At 42.2% G+C, this 14,067-nt stretch overlaps 1 protein-coding gene across 1 annotated transcript; it reads right to left on the bottom strand.

Annotated features, from left to right (window-relative positions):
- Positions 1–2,001: 2,001 nt before the first annotated feature.
- LOC311110381 (uncharacterized protein) lies at positions 2,002–13,310 on the bottom strand. The gene is made up of 6 exons (XM_084188928.1): positions 12,816–13,310; positions 12,288–12,418; positions 11,955–12,122; positions 5,246–5,410; positions 4,036–4,147; positions 2,002–3,289 (listed from the first exon to the last, which is right to left on the bottom strand). Exons 1-6 carry the CDS (start codon positions 13,090–13,092, stop codon positions 2,322–2,324), a joined length of 1,821 nt encoding a protein of 606 aa, XP_084045054.1. The 5' UTR covers positions 13,093–13,310; the 3' UTR covers positions 2,002–2,321.
- Positions 13,311–14,067: the final 757 nt, after the last annotated feature.

The raw sequence follows: 14,067 nt of genomic DNA, 5'->3' as shown, positions 1-14,067 counted from the left end.
AAATCCTAGAGGAAAACCTGGTTCAGTCTGCATTCCAACAGACACTGGGAGACAAATTCAGCTTTCAGCAGGACAATAACGTAAAACACAAGGCCAAATCTAGATTGGAGTTGCTTACCAAGATGACATTGAATGTTCCTGAGTGGCCTAGTTACAGTTTTGACTTAAATCGGCTTGAAAATCTATGGCAAGACTTGAAAATGGCTGTCTAGCAATGATCAACAACCAACTTGACAGAGCTTGAATAATTTTTTTAATAATAATGTGCAAATATTGTACAATACAGGTGTGCAAAACTCTTAGAGACTTACCCAGAAAGACTCACAGCTGTAATTGCTGCCAAAGGTGATTCTAACATGTATTGACTTAGGGGTGTGAATACTTATGGAAATTAGATATTTCTGTATTTCATTTTCAAAAAATTAGCAAAAAATTATAAAAACACTTTGCATTAAATCAAGGGGTATGAATACTTTCTGAAGGATGTATACCCATTCTTCAAAGAATCAATAAAGGCTTTGTAGCATTTTCAATATTATCCCAAGGAGAATTCAGAGCCATTATCCTCAGGAAAATTCAGAGCCAAATCATATGGTTGAATTCAAATATACAGGAAAATGGGTTCTTATTTTTTAAATTATATAATTGATAGTAATGGGAATTATATTTGAAACACTGTGCACAATGTATGGGAAAATATTTACAAATCGTAATTACAATTAGGTACTGGCAGCAATCCCAACAGAATGGAAGAAAAAGTTAAGGGAAAGAAAAGAGAAACTATTTGTTTTTAGACCTCATATTAAATTTCACAGATGGTTAACTAGAGATAAAATCAATAAAGACAAGTACCATTTTCATTTGGAAAAACAACAAATGAGTTGCCTTTCTGCCTACTAACAAGATGTTACAAATATGGGGCATCGAAGAATCCCCTTTCTGTCGTGTGGAAGTAGAGGATTTGTTACATATTTTCTGATATTGCCCCATAGTTGTTACATTTTGGGCAAAAGTACAAGAGCGGTTACTCCCTGTTTTACACGATTTTGTTATTTTTCCACCAACAGTTATATTGGGTGCAGGGACAGATGCAACATGATATACCATTTCTTGATTCTGCTGGGGAAGGTTTTCATTTTTAAAACTCAGAAAACAAATATGTTAGTATTGGACTCTTTCAACCTAATGGTCAAACACTATTATACACTAGATTGCAAAAGAAAGTGTGAGGTCTCAAGCTTTTACTGATAAAAGGGCCCAAATAACACTTCAAGAAGGATGTGCCTGATTTCATATACAAAAGAAAGGCGCTCCTGATTGCCAGTCACATGACAATTCTATTTTGTTTTTTTTGTTTTTGTTTGTTGAGTTGTATTTATTGTGGTTGTTTTGTATTTTTGTATGTGATTCCTGTTTATGTCCTTTTCTAGTTTGTTAGGTTAATTGCTTGTTTGCTTTTGTGTGTCCACCACACCGAGGTAGTGGACTGAAGAGAGTGGGGTGGTCTGGGGAAGGTGTGGCGGGTAGTCTGGGGGACCATGAACCTTTAGCTCCCACATCCCTATTGTTGGATGGTTATTTGTAACGTCATGTATTTACATATTACACGATTGAAAGAACAAAGAAAAAAAGGACGTCTCCTTGCAAAACATTTTTTCCCGTTCTTAAGTTTAGTTTTTGTGTCTTTTACTTTCAGTTTTGTACACATTGTTTTGGGGAATAATCAATATTTTCATAATAAAAATAGTTTAGTCCCCCAAATGTTGGGAGGTGGAGCTGGGTAAAAATAAATACAAATAAAGTCAAGCCCATCTCCAACACTGTGATTCAAGTACCTAACAATATGGAGCCATTCGTTTTTTTAAAATATATGTCCATATGTGTTGATTCAAGAATTAAGTATAATGTTTTGAGATAAAGGAAACTCAGTTTCTAAAATGATACAAAAATAACCAAGTCAGTCAGCACAGATTCAACAAAATGGTCATACACTCGCATAACTGAAGTACAGTACTTTTATTACACAAAATGATACGTGTTAAGTATAATAACTTTTTTTGTAAATCTGGTGCCCTCGCTTTGATCAAATCCATTTGAGAATACTTTGGAAAGGGTTCAACATTACATTACACACATCATCACTACTTTATATCAGTAAAGCATTTTTACAGACACCATCCCACCAATTATCACCACATCATCTACTCTTCCTCATCATACTCATTCTTTCCTCCGTTCACCTTATCCAGTTCCCTACTACATCCAAAACCAACAGAATAGACTACAAACTAACTAGTACTACATAAAAATGTCACTACACACTATACATGGGCCGTGTGCATTTTCTGCTGGTGTATCCTGAGATAGCTCCTCTCTGAGAACCTCTTCCCACAGTGCGTACAGGCGAATGGCCTCTCTCCCGTGTGGACCTTCAGGTGCATCTTCAGCTGGTGCTGGTGGGAGAACCTCTTCTCACACTGGGGGCAGCTGTAGGGTTTCTCCCCTGTGTGGACCCTCTGGTGTCTCTTTAGGTGACCAGCCTGGGCAAAGCGCATTTGACACTGGGTACAGCTGTAGGGTTTCTCCCCTGTGTGCATCCTCTGGTGGATCTCCACCTGTTTGGGGAAACTGAAGGCTTTCCCACAGAACGAACACGGGAAGCGCTTCTCTTTGCCACCGGATCTACAGATAGCGTTACTACTACTGTCATTTGTCAATGGGCTTGTGTAGCCATTTAGTGTTGAGGCACTGGCATTGTCTGAAGTCTGGTTTAACATTAGGAGAGTGTGAGGAGGACGAAGGCCAGGGAGTGTCTGTGTTGTTGCAGGGTCCATGTTCCAGTTGATAGATCCTATAGAAGGCAGGCTGAAGGCAGCACCTGTTAGGGGGTTAACCTGAGGCGCCATCAGTCTCTCTGAATCACAACTATAGGAGCAGGACGGAGCATCGCTAGCCGAGTCTGTGTCTGTTGTTCTCTCCCCCCGCATACGGACACTTCCCTGTCCCCGCAGACCAAATCTACACCTTGCCCTGTTCTCAGCCAGTCTGTTGTCATGGAAACTATGTTTGGTTTTTGTTTTGTGTTCGACTGTCTGTTTCTGGTTGTGGTTAACAGTGTTGTTCCCCTGCCCTGAGTTGAGGACGCTGTCCCATCCACTGACCTCCACTATGTCGCCTCTGGTCCTGGCCTTCTCAGTGATGTTGTCCCCTGGGCCCTTGGTTGCACCAGTCTGGTTCTGGGAATCCAAGATGGCTGCCCAGTCTCCTCTGTTAGCCTCCAGCCAACCACCTGCAAGAAGAGGTTAGAATATAGACTTATTTTGAGTGTTTTTTTTGTCAGTTACCAGGTCAAGTTCATACATTATAATGAGTGTTTTTTTTATGTAAACATAAGTTGTATTGATTTAATTTTATGAATGAAGAACAAATTATAGCCAGGTGCATCACTATTCCCATTGAAGATCTATTACTGTATGTAGGCTATATGTACACTGAGTATACAAAACATGCTCTTTCCATGAAATAGACTGACCAGGTGAATCCAGATGAAAGCTATGATCCCTTATTGATATCACTTGTTAAAGCCACTTCAATCAATGTAGATGAAAGGGAGGAGACAGGTTAAAGAAGGATCTTTAAGCCTTGATACAATTGAGACATGGATTGTGTATGTGTGCCATTTAGACAGTGAATGGGCAAGACACAATATTTAAGTGCCTTTGAACAGGGTATGGTAGTAGGTACCAGGCACACTGGTTTGTTTCAAGAACTGCAACGCTGCTAGGTTTTTCACGTTCAACAGTTTCCCGTGTGTATCAAGAATCGTCCACCACCCAAAGGACATCCAGCCAACTTGACACAACTGTGGGAAGCATTGGAGTCAACATGGGCCAGCATCCCTGTGGAACGCTTTTGATAACTTGTAGAGGTATGCCCCGATGAATTGAGGCTGTTCTGAGTGGGGAGGGGAGAGTGCAACTCAATATTAGGAAGGTGTTCTTAATGTTTGGTATACTCAGTGTATTTCTCCCTTACTTTGCTCCCCCATCTTTAGTCCACTCAGCAGATCAATGCTCTCTGGTCCGTCTTCTATTGTCTCCTCTTTGACTAGCAGCAGATCAGGCTTTCCATCCTCCATGTCTTCTGACTGTAAGAGATACAGATTGAGAGGATGTGGAGCATCTTCCGATTGGTCAATGAGGGACTGCTATGAATACTATGCAAACATGTTAGTTGATGTGATACTATGCAAACGTGTTAGTTGATTTGATTATTTTACACTCTTTGATAATTCAAAGGCATGGTCCCACACTTAAGACACAATTAATTAATCAAGACCTGGGCCCGTATCCACAAAGAGTCTCAGAATAGAAGTGCTGGTCGAGAATCAGGTCCCCACCCGTCTACATAGCCTTGTGATCTAAAAGGCTAAACTGATCCTAGATCAGCACTCCTACTCCGAAAGACTTTGTGGATATGATGAAGATGTTTTAGTAAACTATTGGATAACCAAAGTTAAAATCACAGACGTGACGAACATATAGTGAGGATTCTCTGTTGCTAGGCAAGAACTTCGTGTGAAGTGGGAATCTGACCTAGGGTCGAATTGCTCGCTCTTACCTACATCCATGGCTGTCCTACCTTATCAGAGACTGAAACCAGACTGTGGCTCTCCTTAGGCATATCCCTGGAACGAGCCAGGGTTGAACAGAGTTCAGGCTAAACACATTGTCTCTCCTTGGCTATCTTCTTGATTGATTACAGCATAATGGGGTGGGGTTTGTGTATGTTTGAAAGATTAAGTATGGGCCTGTCATGTCCAACAATCAAGAGAGCCGGTGTTGAACAGAGTTTAAACTGAACATGAGTGTTTTTGCATGACAAGGGCGTGATTGATTGTAATAATATTGTTTCTAAACTGAATGACAGTCAAATGGAGCCGCTATCATAGACAAAGGGAGTGGGCGGAGCGGTAGAGAGCGGGAAACTGAAGATAATGATAGTAGAGCCTATGAGGGAGGGGCTTTGAGCTGGGATGTGTGTGAATGGGACTATACAGACGGAGAGCAAGAGGGGTGGTGTTCTGCAGACCATCACGGCTTTGTCCATTGAAATAAAGTCTATCTTGATTCTACAAAAACTCTGGAAGAACTTTGATTTTTTAATAAAGTATAGTGATAATTTTCCACATCAGATACAGGCCCTGACCAAATACCATTCAGACAGTAGTTCACAGTGGGCTCACCTCAGTGAGACTGTGTGTGGTCCTGTGCTGCTCAGCTGGTTCCTCAGTGGGTTCAGGAGGTTGTGTAGTCTGGTTGTCCTCCACGACCATGGACCCCTCAGGGTTCCCCAGACCCTCCTCACACCCCTCCTCCTTTACCAGCAGTACCTCTGGACCCTCCTCCTCCTGGAATAGAGAGGTGATACAGATTACACAGACATACACTCCCTCAGGTACGTTAGCACACAAGATAATAAACACACTCAACATGGAGGGGCCATACTTGCAAACATAAGCAAGCATTTCAAGTTAAACAGGTTCTCACGCAAAAAATGCACATCAGCCAATTAAAATGTTTGTTTTACCTGCATGTGACAGAAAGCTAAATTGTAGCTGGTCCCATCAGATAACATGGCACACATTAGCCCTTTGCTAACCTCACCAGGTGGCAGAAATTACATCCTGGCACAACTTCTGCAGCCAATTAAAGTCGTAGACGTAGTTGGACGTGTTCATGGAAGCGTCCTTAACATACCTCAGTACAACAGCACGTTCTGATCACCAAAGCAACAAGGCTATCACGTGTATTTCATTGACTGGTCAAATTGCTCTACATTAGCTTGCTAAAGTATTCACCCCCCTTGGCATTTTTCCTATTTTGTTGCCTTACAACCTGGAATTAAAATAGATTTTTTGGGGTGTTTGTTTCATTTGATTTACACAACATGCCTACCACTTTGAAGATGCAAAATATTTGTTCTTGTGAAACAAACAAGAAATAAGACAAAAAAATTGAAAACTTGAGCGTGCATAACTATTCAACCCCCCAAAGTCAATACTTTGTAGAGCCACCTTTGGCAGCAATTACAGCTGCAAGTCTCTTGGGGTATGTCTCTATATGCTTGACACATCTAGCCACTGGGAGTTTTGCCCATTCTTCAAGGCAAAACTGTTCCAGCTCCTTCAAGTTGGATGAGTTCCGCTGGTGTACAGCAATCTTTAAGTCATACCATTCTCAATTGGATTGAGGTCTGGGTTTTGACTAGGCCATTCCAAGACATTTAAATGTTTCCCCTTAAACCACTCAAGTGTTGCTTTAGCAGTATGCTTAGGGTCATTGTCCTGCTGGAAGGTGAACCTCCATCCCAGTCTCAAAACTCTGGAAGACTGAAACAGGTTTTCCTCAAGTATTTCCCTGTATTTAGCGCCATCCATCATTCCTTCAATTCTGACCAGTTTCCCAGTCCTGCCGATGAAAAACATCCCCACAGCATGATGCTGCCACCACCATGCTTCACTGTGGGGATGGTGTTCTCTGGGTGATGAGAGGTGTTGGGTTTGCGCCAGGCCAAAAAGCTCAATTTTAGTCTCATCTGACCAGAGTACCTTCTTCCATATGTTTGGGGAGTCTCCAACATGGCTTTTGGCGAACACCAAACGTGTTTGCTTATTTTGTTCTTTAAGCAATGGCTTTTTTCTGGCCACTCTTCCATAAAGCCCATCTCTGTGGAGTGTACTGCTTAAAGTGGTCCAATGGACAGATAATCCAATCTCCGCTGTGGAGCGTTGCAGCTCCTTCAGGGTTATCTTTGGTCTCTTTGTTGCCTCTCTGATTAATGGCCTCCTTGCCTGGTCCGTGAGTTTTGGTGGGCGGCCCTCTCTTGGTAGGTTTGTTGTGGTGCCATATTCTTTCCATTTTTTAATAATGGATTTAATGGTGCTCCGTGGGATGTTCAAAGTTTCTGATATTTTTTTAGAACCCAACCCTGATCTGTACTTCTCCAAAAATGTGTCCCTGAACTGTTTGGAGAGCTCCTTGGTCTTAATAATAATATAATTAATAATAATATAATATGCCATTTAGCAGACGCTTTTATCCAAAGCGACTTACAGTCATGCGTGCATACATTTTTTTGTGTATGGGTGGTCCCGGGGATCGAACCCACTACCTTGGCGTTACAAGCGCCGTGCTCTACCAGCTGAGCTGCTTGGTGGTGTTGCAGACTTTGGGGCCTTTCAGAACAGATAACACTTAGATTGCACACAGGTGGACTTTAACTAATTATGTGACTTCTGAAGGTAATTGGTTGCACCAGATCTTATTTAGGGGCTTCATAGCAAAGGGGGTGAATACATATGCGCGCACCACTTTTCCGTTATTTTTTTGTACGAATTTTTTGAAACTAGTTATAATTTTCATTTCACATCACCAATTTGGACTATTTTGTGTATGTCCATTACATGAAATCCAAATAAATATCGATTTAAATTACAGGTTGTATTGCAACAAAATAGGAAAAACGCCAAGGGGGATGAATACTTTGCAAGGCACTGTATGTGTAAAGTTCCTAGTCCATGAAATTGTTGCAGATTGTGGCAAGGGTTCAAATCTCACGAGTCCCCCCCCCCCCCCCGAAATGTAGATGTGTATGTACAGTGGGGAAAAAAAAGTATTTAGTCAGCCACCAATTGTGCAAGTTCTCCCACTTAAAAAGATGAGGCCTGTAATTTTCATCATAGGTACACGTCAACTATGACAGACAAAATGAGGGAAAAAAATCCAGAAAATCACATTGTAGGATTTTTAATGAATGTATTTGCAAATTATGGTGGAAAATAAGTATTTGGTCAATAACAAAAGTTTCTCAATACTTTGTTGTATACCCTTTGTTGGCAACGACACAGGTCAAACGTTTTCTGTAAGTCTTGACAAGGTTTTCACACACTGTTGCTGGTATTTTGGCCCATTCCTCCGTGCAGATCTCCTCTAGAGCAGTGATGTTTTGGGGCTGTCGCTGGGCAACACGGATTTTCAACTCCCTCCAAAGATTTTCTACGGGGTTGAGATCTGGAGACTGGCTAGGCCACTCCAGGACCTTGAAATGCTTCTTACGAAGCCACTCCTTCGTTGCCCGGGCGGTGTGTTTGGGATCATTGTCATGCTGAAAGACCCAGCCACGTTTCATCTTCAATGCCCTTGCTGATGGAAGGAGGTTTTCACTCAAAATCTCACGATACATGGCCCCATTCATTCTTTCCTTTACACGGATCAGTCGTCCTGGTCCCTTTGCAGAAAAACAGCCCCAAAGCGTGATGTTTCCACCCCCATGCTTCACAGTAGGTATGGTGTTCTTTGGACGCAACTCAGCATTCTTTGTCCTCCAAACACGACGAGTTTAGTTTTTACCAAAAAGTTCTATTTTGGTTTCATCTGACCATATGACATTCTCCCAATCCTCTTCTGGATCATCCAAATGCACTCTAGCAAACTTCAGACGGGCCTGGACATGTACTGGCTTAAGCAGGGGGACACGTCTGGCACTGCAGGATTTGAGTCCCTGGCGGCGTAGTGTGTTACTGATGGTAGGCTTTGTTACTTTGGTCCCAGCTCTCTGCAGGTCATTCACTAGGTCCCCCCGTGTGGTTCTGGGATCTTTGCTCACCGTTCTTGTGATCATTTTGACCCCACGGGGTGAGATCTTGCGTGGAGCCCCAGATCGAGGGAGATTATCAGTGGTCTTGTATGTCTTCCATTTCCTAATAATTGCTCCCACAGTTGATTTCTTCAAACCAAGCTGCTTACCTATTGCAGATTCAGTCTTCCCAGCCTGGTGCAGGTCTACAATTTTGTTTCTGGTGTCCTTTGACAGCTCTTTGGTCTTGGCCATAGTGGAGTTTGGAGTGTGACTGTTTGAGGTTGTGGACAGGTGTCTTTTATACTGATAACAAGTTCAAACAGGTGCCATTAATACAGGTAACGAGTGGAGGACAGAGGAGCCTCTTAAAGAAGAAGTTACAGGTCTGTGAGAGCCAGAAATCTTGCTTGTTTGTAGGTGACCAAATACTTATTTTCCACCATAATTTGCAAATAAATTCATTAAAAATCCTACAATGTGATTTTCTGGATTTTTTTTCTCTCAATTTGTCTGTCATAGTTGACGTGTACCTATGATGAAAATTACAGGCCTCTCTCATCTTTTTAAGTGGGAGAACATGTACAATTGGTGGCTGACTAAATACTTTTTTACCCCACTGTAGCCTATTGGATTAGTGTGTTGATAAGGGACGTAGCCTACTGCCAACAGCTTGAAAATGAAAAAGGAATTTAATTTCAGCCTTGCACACATAGACACTGCTATTGCCAAATAATCATATTGCATATCCTATATTACATGGACATGTACACCTAAATGTAGGCCGATGTTTTATATGCATTTTTCTAATCTCCTTGTGACGTGTTATTTCACTGGAGGAGGATGATCCAAAGTGTACAATATAAATAGTTTGCACTCTCGTTCTCATCCTACAGGTGGCAGTGTTGCAGCGTGAATCAACTGAGCAAGAGGACAAATACATTAGTGTCTAGTTTGAGAAACAGATCACAGGTCCTCAACTGGCAGCTTCATTAAATAGTACCCGCAAAATACCAGTCTCAACGTCAACAGTAAAGAGGCGATTCTGGGATGCTGACCTTCTAGGCAGAGTTGCAAAGAAAAAGCGATATATCAGACTGCCCATCTTAATCTTTTATTTTTATTGGCCAGTCTGAGATATGGCTTTTTCTTTGCAACTCTGCCTCTTCTCTGTTGACGTTGAGACTGGTGTTTTGCGGGTTCTGTGAAGGGAGTAGTACACAGCGTTGTACGAGATCTTCAGTTTCTTGGCAATTTCTCGCATGGAATAGCCTTCATTTCTCAGAACAAGAATAGACTGACGAGTTTCAGAAGAAAGTTCTTTGTTTCTGGCCATTTTGAGCCTGTAATCGAACCCACAATTGCTGATGCTCCAGATACTCAACTAGTCTCAAGAAGGCCAGTTTTATTGCTCCTTTAATCAGCACAACAGTTTTCAGCTGTGCTAACATAATTGCAAAAGGGTTTTCTAATGATCAATTAGCCTTTTAAAATGATAAACTTGGATTAGCAAACACAACGTGCCATTGGAACACGGGAATGAAGGTTGCTTGGAAACTGTTGAGCATGAAAAACCCAGCACCGCTGCAGTTCTTGACACAAACCGGTGCGCCTGGCACCAACTACCGTACCCTGTTCAAAGGCACCCTCTGAATGGCACACATACACAATCCATGTCTGAATTGTCTCAAAGCTTAAAAATCTTTCTTTAACCCATCTCCTTCCCCTCATCTACACCGATTTAAGTGGATTTAACAAGTGACATCAATAAGGGATCATAGCTTTCACCTGGTCAGTCTATGTCATGGAAAGAGCAGGTGTTTTGTATACTCACTGTATATTAAAGGGAGTCTCAATGAATGTCAGAATAAAAAGTCCCATTTTGTGTTTATTAAACATAAACACATTTTAAATACACCATATGAAAACCACACATACACGTCTAAACTAAAACTCTGCATGAACTTGATGAACTACATTCACTTTCATTAAAAAAGTGTCTTGGGATTTTTTAAAATAGTTGAATGGAAGTAATGACATAGGCATTTGTAAACATTACAGTACAAACACAATATGTAAAATACTTTTCAGGCTTATATATGCCTTACATATCACACAATGTCTGGATGCAATATTCTACCCAGGAATATTCAACATTGAAGTCTGTAACTTTTGTTATTCCAAATGCATCTGTGGATCTTTGCTGCTGACAACAATTTATTTTTTATGCAGGGTTTGATATAAACGTCAGAAGCTATCGAGTGGAACAGGTACTTTCTATGTTATAGAGTGGAATGTTTTTTCTGCTGGTGTATCCTGAGGTAGCTCCTCTCTGAGAACCTCTTCCCGCAGTGTGTACAGGCAAACGGCCTTTCTCCCGTGTGGACCTTCCAGTGCATCTTCAGTTGACCAGTCTGTGCGAAGCGCATGTGACACAGTGAACAGCTGTAAGGTTTCTCCCCCGTGTGGATCCTCTGGTGCCTCTTCAGGGTGTCCTGGCGAGAGAACCTCTTCTCACACTGGTTACAGCTGTAGGGTTTCTCTCCTGTGTGGACCCTCTGGTGCCTCTCCACCTTCTGGGAGCTGCTGAAGCCTTTGTTACAGAACATGCAGAGGAACCGTTTCTCCTTACTATTGCCTGATGTGGCTCCCCCTCCCTGAGCCTGGGCTCTAGCATTGTCGTTTGGGTTCAATACCTGATCGAAAAGGACACGGCCGTGTGAATCGGAAGGTGCCATCAACGTGGACACTGGGTCGCAATCCTTGAACGCGTGTAAAGGGGAGTGGGTGGCGACATTTGGATTTGTCTCCAAGCTTTCCCTGTAACCTAAGAAATCTCTGCCCTGTGAGTGTGCGTCTCCAAGGTGACTATCTGCATTCCATGAGGGAGGAGCGTCACCTTCCATTTTTACAGTCACCTCATCTGCCAATATAACCTCTTTCTTTTTTGGGCACCCTTCAGAGTATACACTACTACTGTGCCGGTTCCAGTCCCCTCTAGACAGATCAGTCTGTGTCTCTAAACCCAAGGACATGTTGCCAGGGTCCATCTCTGTAGCGTAAGAACAAGACGGATCATCACCGGCAGTGTTTAACGCGTCACCATCACCATCCCCACGGGAATGAACCGTCCTCTGGCTCTGGTGAAATACCGGTAAATACTCTGAGCCGGGAGCACGAGGACAGCCCAGACTCCCCAGCCCCAGTCTCTCTGGGTCTGATCTGTGGTCAGATCCTGTGTGTAAGAGCCTGTGTGTTACAGTTAAAGTCTTGGTGTCTGTCTCTGACTTGAGGACGGCATTCGGTGTTCCACTGACCTCCGTGATGCTGCGTCGGGTACTGGGTTGCGCTGAGGCGGGGGTGGGGTCCTCCGTGGCTTCAAGGTGCGCTCCATCCGCTCCAGAATGAATGTCTCTGCTGTTCCGTGGGTCCTCCTCTCCTTCAGACCTCTCCTGCTTGACCCCAGGACCCTCTGCATCTGCAGACTGACACAAGAAGATAACAATGTTGTAGGGAAGTCTCACAAGCTCCCCTATGGCAGATAAATGAGGATGTACATGTAAGCAAGTGAATAGCTGAGGGGAGACTTTCTGAAATAAACATGCTACATTTGATAACTGTAATTTTTTATATAACAATATTACACTAACCTCTATCACGATAACATGCTGGGTTGAGGTTCCACTCCCCTCATCAACAGTGATTGGTTGGTCATCTCTCCATGTATTGTGTCCCGTTGGCTTCACAAAGCTCCTGTGGCCTCCAGTGAGATGTCCTTCACCTGAGAGAGTGATTGGGGGAAAAGAGGTGGTTAGGTTATGTACTGTCAATGCTATATTGTACACTTCTGACACTGTCTACAATTGGCAAGGATGTAAGGTAACACTTCTCATAACTTGTTGATATACTATTTATGGATTATGTATTATGTTCCATGTATCTTATTGTTTTCATTTAGTAAATAACAGAAAATTCAGTAAATCAAATATCTGATTAGAATATGATAGTGTCTTTGCACAAGATAGCTAAGTAATCAGGGGATTTATTGCATATGATCCAAAAACTGACCAAGACCCAATTCTAGGTAACATCTTAACACATGTGCAGAGGGGAACGTGGCGACAGGCACTGAGCTATATATGAACGGCGACAGGCAGCACAGCCTCTGCAAAATGTACCTCTTGCCATCCCTCTGTATCGGTCGAGGATCTTGACACTACTTGGGCGACTGGCGAGGACGCGCTCTCGCATTGTCCTCTCTGCGCGCTCCCGTGCAACTTTCAGTTCTAGTAGTTTCCTCCGCAGTGCCCTGTTTTCTTTCTGGCTTTGAGTTATTTCCAAACGAAACACTGCATAGTCGTCGTCTACGAGTTTACATATCTCTGCCACGGCAGCATTCGCTAGTACCTCCATGATGGAGGCTATTTGAGTGTGAAAAACCATACAGTCAGCCATCTTTAGCTAACGTTAGCACCTAGCTAGCGTTACCTAGATAACATCTATCAACCAAGTCCTGTCTCCAACGTGAATTAAACACGACAGGGGGTGTGATGCTATACAGTTAAATGAGTCATATTTTGAGTTCCAGTATGTGAATACACGTCTAAATAACAACAATAAAACGATAACGTGGAAATTGTTCACTTCCGTTTGCTTCTTCGTGTGAGTTTCCGGCAGACAATACGCTATTTTGCGTATTTCCGCCTTTCAGAGGGGGTTTCCACTAGTTACCACATCCACAAAGTCAGAATTGTCTATATCGTAAAAATTCCTGAAAATAAAACATTTATTTTTGGTCTTAATTTTAGGTTAGGTTAGGGTTAGGCATAAGGTTAGGGTTAAGGTTAGGTTTAAAATCAGATTCTAAGATGATTATTTGTGGAAATGGGCGGGGTTTATTACTTTGTGGCTGTGGTAACTAGTCAATCAATCAAATGTATTTATAAAGCCCTTTTTACATCAGCTGATGTCACAAAGTGCTATACAAAAACCGAGCCTAAAACCCCAAACAGCAAGCAATGCAGATGTAGAAGCACGGTGGCTAGGAAAAACTCCCTAGAAGGGCTGAAACCTAGGAAGAAACATAGAGAGGAGACGACCCTTTCACATATCTGAGGAGTCATGGGTAAATGCATGGAGGGTGTCTATAAGTGTGCGTGTCAACATAAAGTATGTATAGGGGTAAGGTGACTAGGCATCTGGATATATGATAAACAGAGTAGCAGGAGGGTTATTTAATTTACAGCACCAGTCAAAAGTTTGGACACACCTACTCATTCAAGGGTTTTTCTTGATTTTGACTATTTTCTACATTGTAGAATAATAATGAAGACATCAAAACTATGAAATAACACATATGGAATCATGTAGTAACCAAAAAAAGTGTTAAATAAATCAAAATATATTTTAGATATTAGATTCTTCCAAATA

This window comes from Coregonus lavaretus (genome assembly GCF_964263955.1).
Source record: "Coregonus lavaretus genome assembly, contig: SUPER_35_unloc_5, whole genome shotgun sequence".
Taxonomy (NCBI): Eukaryota; Metazoa; Chordata; class Actinopteri; order Salmoniformes; family Salmonidae; genus Coregonus; species Coregonus lavaretus.
This window is presented reverse-complemented; position numbering and strand designations above follow the sequence as displayed.

Excerpts from the sequence above, each read along its gene's own strand:
- LOC311110381 (XM_084188928.1), bottom strand. The coding sequence starts at position 13,092 with ATGGCTGACTGTATGGTTTTTCACACTCAAATAGCCTCCATCATGGAG. Across the intron at positions 5,411-11,954 it reads CCCGACGCAGCATCACGGAG|GAGGAGGAGGGTCCAGAGGT; the intron begins GTCAGTGGAACA and ends TCTCTATTCCAG. Across the intron at positions 4,148-5,245 it reads CCACACACAGTCTCACTGAG|TCAGAAGACATGGAGGATGG; the intron begins GTGAGCCCACTG and ends TATCTCTTACAG.